Source organism: Myotis davidii, unplaced genomic scaffold, assembly GCF_000327345.1.
Source record: "Myotis davidii unplaced genomic scaffold, ASM32734v1 scaffold654, whole genome shotgun sequence".
NCBI lineage: Eukaryota > Metazoa > Chordata > Mammalia > Chiroptera > Vespertilionidae > Myotis > Myotis davidii.
In genome coordinates, this window is record NW_006285795.1 from 38,721 (window position 1) to 47,422 (window position 8,702).

Below are 8,702 nucleotides of genomic sequence, written 5' to 3' on the forward strand. Positions count from 1 at the left end.
CACCAACCCCCATATTTGCTCACTGCATAACATACAGTTATGATCTTCAATCACTTCATCATCATTCGGAATCTATTCATCCAGTCACTTGCTCTTTCAGCTTGCTGGTGAGATGGATAAATGGGTGAGGGCGCGCGCGCACACACACACACACACACACACACATTCTATACTACCATTCAGCAGCTGAATAGAGAATTACAATTTGTGTCAAGTGCCATAACAGAGGTATATACAAAATGATACAGAGGAGAAGGGAGTGCCCGTTTACTTAGGGCAGTAGTCGGCAAACTGTGGCTTGGCAAACTGCAGCTCGCGAGCCACATGCGGCTCTTTGGCCCCATGAGTGTGGCTCTTCCACAAAATACCAACTTCTGCGCATGGGCCAGGAAGTTTCAATCGCACTGTATGTGCATGCCCCCACGTGCTATTTTGTGGAAGAGCCACACTCAAGGGGCAAAAGACCCGCATGTGGCTCGCGAGCCGCGGTTTGCCGACTACGGACCTAGGGTCTCAGTAGGTTTGCTGAGCTTGATCTTAAGGGAGAAGAAAACATTTCCTTGGCGGAGAAGGGGGCTCCCCATTCCAGGCACAGGGGCAGTGTGCACAGAGGCCCAGGTCTCTAAAGAGCACCATTCCACTTGGGGAATGGTGAGTGGTGGAGATGATGATAGTGAGTCGGCGAGAGGGGCATACTGGGATGGATTTTATGTAATAGGCCAAGGACTTCTGTAGATAATGAACACACGAGGAATTTTTATCAGAGTTATGACATTTTAGAAAAATCTTTCTGGTCTACTTTCCCCCCTGCTCTCTATAGGCATTAGAATGGTGGCTCTTAATCATTAGAATGGATTACCTGCTTTGGGGAGCTATTCTTAAAACGTCCTTCTTCCATTAGGAGCGAGAACAACTGTTCTATTGAGTACTGTTTGCTGAACTGAAATTTGACGCAGAAGGAAATTGCCTTCCCGCTGCCAGAGAATACCACTCCATGGCCCCAGAAACAGCAGTCAGCACCCCAGTCTCTCAAGGCCGCTTATGTAAACAGTGGAATTGTCGCTGACACTATTGATTTTGTTTTGAGCCTGCAGGAGGCTGCGTCCACAGGAGCCACGCAGATGCAGATGACTGCTTTCAGCCTGTGTTCTAAACAAGTTGTAAACATAGAGCCCTCTTTCCAAAAACACTTAAAATTGTTTTTGGAAGAGAAAATTGTCATACACTGCTTAATCCTTCTCCTCGCAGGGATATGCCAAAGCCTTGAACGGACTGGTGAAACTGGGTCTTATAAACAGAGACGCCTTTCCCGCGCTTCGACCCGAGGCCAAGCCTCTCACCTGGGTGAGTAATTCCGCAACGATACGCATTCTGACTGGTTAGGTTTGAACTTGGTTTGGGCCAGCTAAAGCCCATGGTGTGGCTTACCGCAGCGAGGTCAACCCTAGCCCAGAGGCCCCTTTCCGTGCACTGTTGTGGGAGGATGGAGGCAGGATGGAGAGAGCTTGGAGGCTGACTCCGGGCCTATTTCCTCAGTAACTTCTAGCACTTGGTGGCTCCCTCACTTCAGGAAGAGATGGACTTGTCCTCTGCACTGGGCTCTGGGCTCTGCCACTGGCCTATGTGGTGACCCAGTGGGAGGAGTTAAGTCTGGGCCTCCTGCCACTGCTAGCACCGGAGTGCTGCTGGCAGTGTCATAGAACTGCTTCCTAACCTGCGAATCCCAGCAGTTCTTTCATTCGGCCGTTTGTAACCAAGCGTAATTTGAATTTTCAGTTCCCGGGTTCACCCCACATCTGTGTTGTATTAAAATCAATTAAAATTGGAAGATTTCCCCCCAGGTGGCTCAGTTGGTTGGGTGTTGTCCCGTGCATGAAAAGGTTGCTGTTTTGATCCTGTGTCAGGGCACATGGTTTCAGGCTTGAACCCCTGTAGGGGTCATGCAGGAGGCAGCCAATCAATGGTTCTCTCTCACATCGATGTTCCTCTCTCTCTCCCTCTCCCTTTCACTCTCTAAAAAAATCAATTAAAAAATCTTTTTGAAAAATCCTAGAGGTTCAGTGTTGGAAGGGACTTTGGAGGCTTGGAACTAAATGTTAAGTAGAGCTTCCACTATCTGCTAGGAATTAACTTGTTACTAGCTGGTCATCCAACTTAATGTGCTCATATTCTAATAGAAATGCCAGAAATTTATCATAGGAGAAAAGGATCAATATTGCAAATCTTTATAAGTCTCCCCAAAGAAACTTTGGCATTCTTGTTGGTCAATTGCTTTTTAATTCAGTTATTTTGTGTGTCTGAGAGTCTTTCCAATTCAAGTCTTACCATCCACAAATGTACTGGTTGGACAGAAGTGAATAAGTATCTATAGGGTGAATATGGGGGTGAGGCAGTTGCATTGGGAAGGCTGGTACAGGTATTCTTAGAGCTGGTCCAAGTATCTTGGTAGCTACAGTCTCAAGTAAGGATGGACAAACATTTTTTTTAAAGACCAAATTAAAAATATATTTGACTTTATGGGCCAGCGATGGCTGTCAAACTACTCAATTCTGCCATAGACAATAGATCAACTCATGAGCAGGTTTTACTAGTAATAAAACTTTTTACTTGCAAAGCCAGGTGGTGAGCCACATTTGACCTGTGAACCAGTTTGATTTTCCTTAACCAGGGGTGGGGCCACTTGAATATTTATAATATCATTTGCGGGCCATCCAAAACTATCAAAAATTAGCCATTTGGTCAAACATTTAATTAACTCACCCCTTATGCCTTGGCAGGGCCAGACTGAATGATTTAGTGGGCCTTCTACGGCCCGAGGGCTGGACATTCCCCACCCCTGCAATCTAAAGCATAATTTTTCCCTTGAGAGACTGAAAAAACTCTTGTTTAGAAAGTAGAAAAAGTTATGACCATTGTTTAAGTTTTCTTCTTTGAGATTTTATTATCTGCAAGGTCTTTTTCATCTCTGGAACCTACAAAATAACTTTGGTTGCTACTAGCAACCAAAGCAATAAGCCACTTCATTCTGGCCAAAATGGATGGCTGGAGGGTGAGGGGGGAATGGGTGAAAAAGTGATGGAGAGGATATGCAAAGACAGGATGTGATGTCATTATGATACCATCTGTTTAGTATTGATTTAATGTTATGGCCCATTTTTTTTATTGCTGAAATATTCTGGAACACCGTGCATTTATTGATGTGTGGGTGTGCAGACACATGTGTATGCACATGTATGCATTACAGTTTACTATTTCTAATTTAATTTTAGGTGCATTTGAGGTCCAATGTCTTAACAAAATACTTTCTCAACTTGTTTATTCTATTAGGAACTTAGAGTTTTCATTTTTCTTTTCTAACCAGAAAGAGCTCCTGTGTGATCTAGTTGGGATTCCGCCCTCCTCCACGCAGGACGCGCTTAAGGAAGCTGTCTTGAAGAAGCTAGGGGGAGACAGCACCCAGCTGGAGGCTGCTGAACGGTAGGCACCCACGAGTCAATGCAGAGCTAACTATTGGATAGATGATCCCTTAATCCTTTTCCATCAAAGAAAGGTCAGAATAAAACCAAATGTTTTACATTGCCTTTGGCTAATTTGCTGCTCTAGTGTTGGCCTGTTCCAGTCAACGCAGAGCTAACTATTGGATATGTGATCCCTTAATCCTTTTCCATCAAAGAAAAGGTCAGAATAAAACCAAACGTTTTACATTGCCGTTGGCTAATTTGCTGCTCTAGTGTTGGCCTGTTTTAGAGAGATTAACATATACCATGTTCATGTGGGGGTGAGATGCAGATTGAGAGAGAAATTCAATGGCAATTATAACTTGGGAAATACTTATTTTGAGACACTTTACTACTCAGTACTCAAGACAGGTGGGATTTTTTTTTTTTCCTCTGGAGAATCACCCAGTCATTTTCCAACTGTTTTAAAACATTTGTTCACATAGTGATGGCACATTCTGCTGTCATCCTTAATGTGGGAGAACGAACCTGCGAGAGAATCTCATAAAAAGCTTTGCAATAGCGTGGATTTCCAATGTGTTAGTTCTGCTCCAGAGAATGCTGCCCGGGAGAGTCTGGGGATGATTCTAAAGGTTGCAACATGACTGTTGTTGTTATTATTTTACAATTTAGGAGAGTCCTATGACTTGGACTGTCATTTTGTGATTCTTCCCTTCAAGGTGAAATCCAAGGAGTGCTCCCTCTGCTTCCCAAGTGGGACTGTGCACAGGCCTTGTACTAACGCAGCCATCTCTTGTGCTCCTCAGGTTGGGCTTACTTGGGGATGAACAAGTCCCTCGGGCAGAGTCTGTTGTGGATGCACTTTCCAAGTATTTGGCCATGAAACTTTCCTACGGTAAGCCATTGGCCATTAGCTGAACATCTCAGAAGAAGAAACATGCGATGTAGTCAGTATAATCAGCAAATTATGTTAGGGGGCTGGAGCCAAGCAGTAGGAATGGGGTAGTATGATATGAGGGAACGAGCTCTTGACTTTTTTCAGAGGGAAAATTGAGAGAACTGTAAAGTAAGAATGAATTTGGGCCCAGCCAGTGTGGTTCAGTGGTTGAGCATCAACCTATGAACCAGGAGGTCACGGTTCTATTCCCAGTCAGAGCACTTGCCTGGGTTGTGGGCTCGAGCACCAGTGAGGGGCATGCAGGAGGCAGCTGATCAATCATTTCTCTCATTGTTGATATCCTTCCTTCCTTCCTTCCTTCCTTCCTTCCTTCCTTCCTTTTTCTTTCTTTCTTTTTCTAATGTTTTTATTGATTTCAGAGAGAGAAGGGAGAGGGAGGGAGAGAAACATCCATGATGAGAGAGAATCATCCATGAGCTGCCTCCTGTAGGCCCTCTACCAGAGACAGAGCCCACAGCCCCACCTGTGCCTTGAGATGGGATCAACCATGACCTTGTGGTTCATGGGTCAACGCTCAGCCACTAAGCCAAACCTGCTGGCTCTTTTTATTTTTTAATGGGGCTACTGGGAAATTTTAAATTACATACTTTGCTCACAGTCTATTTCTGTTGCACAGTGCTGCGCTATAGGTTAAAGAATTCCGGATTCAAGTCTCCAGCCTGCACCCCAGCTAGAGTTATAGATCCACACATAGTTCAGCTATCTAAGTGGTGCCTGTCTAATGATCATCTCTAATGCAGAACTCTTCATTTCCACACACACATCCTCACCCCAAACCTGTTTCTGCCCAATCTGACCCATCTCAGTGAATTACCTAAGCATCCTTCGTTGTTGATGTTTCTCTCTCTCTCCCTCTTCCTTCCTCTTTCTCTAAAATAAATACTTCTTTTTAATAAAAAGAATGAACTTGGGTAATATGTAAAAGGAAAATATTATTAGTTTTACTTGTAATTTTTAGCTCATTTGGAAAAACTGCAGGAGCATTTTTGAGAGAAAGTGGATGGCTGCTGTGGCAGAGCCCTCGTGCCTGTACCCGGCTGTAGTGATGGCAACCTGGATAGCAGACTGTGATTTGAGTCATCATTTCCTTGAGTTTTCCAATGGGTCTCTGAGCTACAAAGCAGTATGGCTAGTTGTCTAAGAACCATATCTAAGGGGAGGGAGACTTGTGAGAGAAAAGGGCAGCAGGAGGAGAGGAAATACAATATTTGGGTTGTAATGATGGTGGCATTTTATAATGCCTGCTTACTTACTTTAAGGTCCTGGAGAGAAAGATATGATTGTGATGAGAGACAGCTTTGGAATCAGACATCCTTCTGGGCATTTAGAAAATAAAACTATTGATCTTGTGGTTTATGGAGACATCAATGGCTTTTCAGCCATGGCTAAAACTGTGGGGTTCCCCACCGCGATGGCAGCCAAGATGTTGCTAGATGGTAAGTTCTTTCATCTCCTTATCCTCTTCAAGTCATTCGGTGCCTGGGCATCCAATAACTATTGTTGAGTATGACACTGCGTTCACTAAAAGTGAGCCATCTCAGAAGATCCAGGCGCGGGCTGACTGGGAGTGACTTGGTGGGAGTGACAAACATGGGCTTTGGAGTTAGCACCGCCTTCTCTCCCAGCTCAGTCATAGATGGCTGAGCGATGAGGTGCAAGTTACTCAGCATCTCTGAACCAGAGTTCCCTCATCTTCAAACTGGGGATCGTCATCGCTCATTCATAGGGTTGTTGTGATGCTAAAGTGAAATAATATGTAAAGCTCCTACCACATGGTGGGGCCTCCAATCAATGTGAACTCCCTTTCTTTCTTTCTTTCTTTCTTTTTTTTATATATATTTGGGAGGTTGTTAAATCTTTTGGGCGAAGGGCATTCACTTCCAGGTCTTCGAACATAGAGACCAGGGTTTTTTTTTTTAATTTTGTTTTTTGCTGTGAAGCACTTGCTTTATTGAGACCATGTTTTATTAATCTTCATGTCTCAGTATATTATGAGTACTCAATAAATATTTTGAACAGAATGAATTCAAATTTTAACTCTTCACTCTTCCCTGAAGATCCTGTATAAGTTCAAGTAAGCATTACCTCTAAACACAATGCCCCATTTGGCCCATGTGAAAGTGTGAGGAGAGTAGAAAACATCAAAGCATATCAATGTCAAATGATGAGAAGATGTATCTACAATAGCATCTCAGCTAATATCACGTTAAACCATGTACTTAGTTATTGCGGAACAAGGGTGATGACGTGATGAAGGATCAGGTAATAATGGCCTTTAAGGAATGTGTCCAGACTTACTGTTTCAGCAACAAACAGACACCCATGCCCAAATAACCAGGTGGGCTTTAATTCGTTCTGTTGAGTATTCTGCTTTTAAATAAAATGAAATCAGCAAATAAAGGGGTTAATGCAGTCAAGTGTATAAATTCTGACACTATCCCTAAGTCCAGTTGTGTTTTTAATCTAAAATTGATTAAATAATAATTTAGTAGGCGACATTTAAGCAGCTATTTTAAAAATGTTTAGGCCTCCAATAATTCATTGACTCTGACTTGACTGTTATATGGAGACCCTTGTTGCAGAAATTAGCATTTAATACCACCTTTAAAATGGTAACTACAAATTAATTTTCTTTCAGGTGAAATTCATGCTAAAGGCCTAATTGGACCCTTTTCAAAGGAGATCTATGGACCAATATTGGAGCGAATTAAAGCAGAAGGCATCATCTATACAACACAGAGCACAATCAAACCTTAATTGAGAATTATATTTTACTTTTATCTTCCCAAGCAATACAGCTCTGAACATTTGTGCAACAAACATGTTTGCTACAGTACTATTTTACATATATTTTGATTGTCATTACAATGATGTTTTTGAAATATAAATCTCTATTTTCTTATGCAAATATTTGGAACAGGATATGCCAGTAATTACCAGAGAACTTTAATAATTCTATCATGTATTTTTTCACATGTGTGTAAAAGTGATGATGATTGTATTATTTGTTAATTTATTGTGCAACTGTTTTCCTACAAGAATATATTTTCCTATATTCAGCAGACGAAGTTTCATCTTTTTAGATAGAAAATATTTCCTCAACATCACAGAAATGCAAAGGATCCTAAAAGACTACTACAATGATATGCCAACAAATTGAAAAACCTAGAAAAAATGGATAAATTTTTGGAAACATACACCTTTCAAGACTGAGTCATGAAGAAATAGAAAATCTGAGTAGACCAATTATAGGTAATAAAATTGAATCAGTAAATTAAAAACTTCCCCCAAAGTCCAGGATCTGATGACTTCCCAGGTGAATTCTACCAAACATTTAAGAAGCATTAACACTTATCTTTCTCAAATCATTCCAAGAAATTGGAGAGGAAGGAACACTTCCAAACTCATAGGAATAGATTGAGAGTCCAGAAATAACTCTCACATTCATGGTCAATAGATTATTGAAAAGGTTACTAAGACAATTTACTAGAGAAAAATAGTGTTTTTATATATTGGTGCTGGAACAACTGAATAGCTACATGCTTAGAAATGAAGTTGGACCCTTACCTCACAGCACATATAAAAATTAAGTCAAAGCGAACCAAGGGCCTAAATATAAGAGCAAACACAATAAAACTATTAGGAAAAATTATAGGCATAAATTTTCATGACCTTGGTTTTTTTATGGCAATAATTTCTTAAATAAATGAAACCAAAAGCACAAGAAACAAAAGGAAAAGAAAATTGGACATCATCAGAATAAAAAAACCTTTGTGCTTCCAAGGGTACCATTGAAAAAGCAAAATGACAATTCACAGAATGAAAGAAAATGTTTGCAAATCATATATCAGGTCAGGGAGGAACTTGTATTTAGAATACATAAAGAACTACTATAACCCAATAAAAAGACAAAGATCCCAAAGTAAAGAAATGGACAAAGGATCTGAATTGACAGTTCTCCAAAGATAAACAAAAGGCTATCAGCACATACAGAGATGCTCAACATCATTAGCTATCAGAGAAATGCAATCTGAATTGACAGTTCTCCAAAGAAGATAAACAAAAGGCTATCAGCACATACAAAGATGCTCAACATCATTAGCTATCAGAGAAATGCAAAGCAAACTTACAATGAAGCATCACTTCATACTCACCAAGATAGTTGTAATAAAAGCATGCTGGTGAGGATGTAGAGACATCGGAAGCCCTCATAAAGGCCTGATGGAAATGCAAAATGGTGCTGTTGCTTGGAAAACAGTTCAGCGCAAAGGCTAAACATAGTTACC

General features: G+C 41.3%; 1 protein-coding gene across 2 annotated transcripts in view; it reads left to right on the forward strand.

Moving 5' to 3' along the window:
- AASS (aminoadipate-semialdehyde synthase) overlaps positions 1–8,406 on the forward strand; it is a 45,742-nt gene extending 37,336 nt beyond the window's left edge. The window contains exons 17-21 of one of the 2 annotated variants that reach the window (XM_006756823.2): positions 1,249–1,344; positions 3,362–3,477; positions 4,265–4,353; positions 5,676–5,852; positions 7,055–8,406. In XM_006756823.2, coding sequence (XP_006756886.1) covers positions 1,249–1,344; positions 3,362–3,477; positions 4,265–4,353; positions 5,676–5,852; positions 7,055–7,173 — 597 coding nt within the window. In that variant the 3' untranslated portion in view covers positions 7,174–8,406. Of the gene's footprint in view, positions 1–1,248; positions 1,345–3,361; positions 3,478–4,264; positions 4,354–5,032; positions 5,266–5,675; positions 5,853–7,054 lie in introns of those variants that run through there. The other variant, XM_015559472.1, reaches the window with a different exon arrangement.
- The last annotated feature ends 296 nt before the right edge of the window (positions 8,407–8,702 follow it).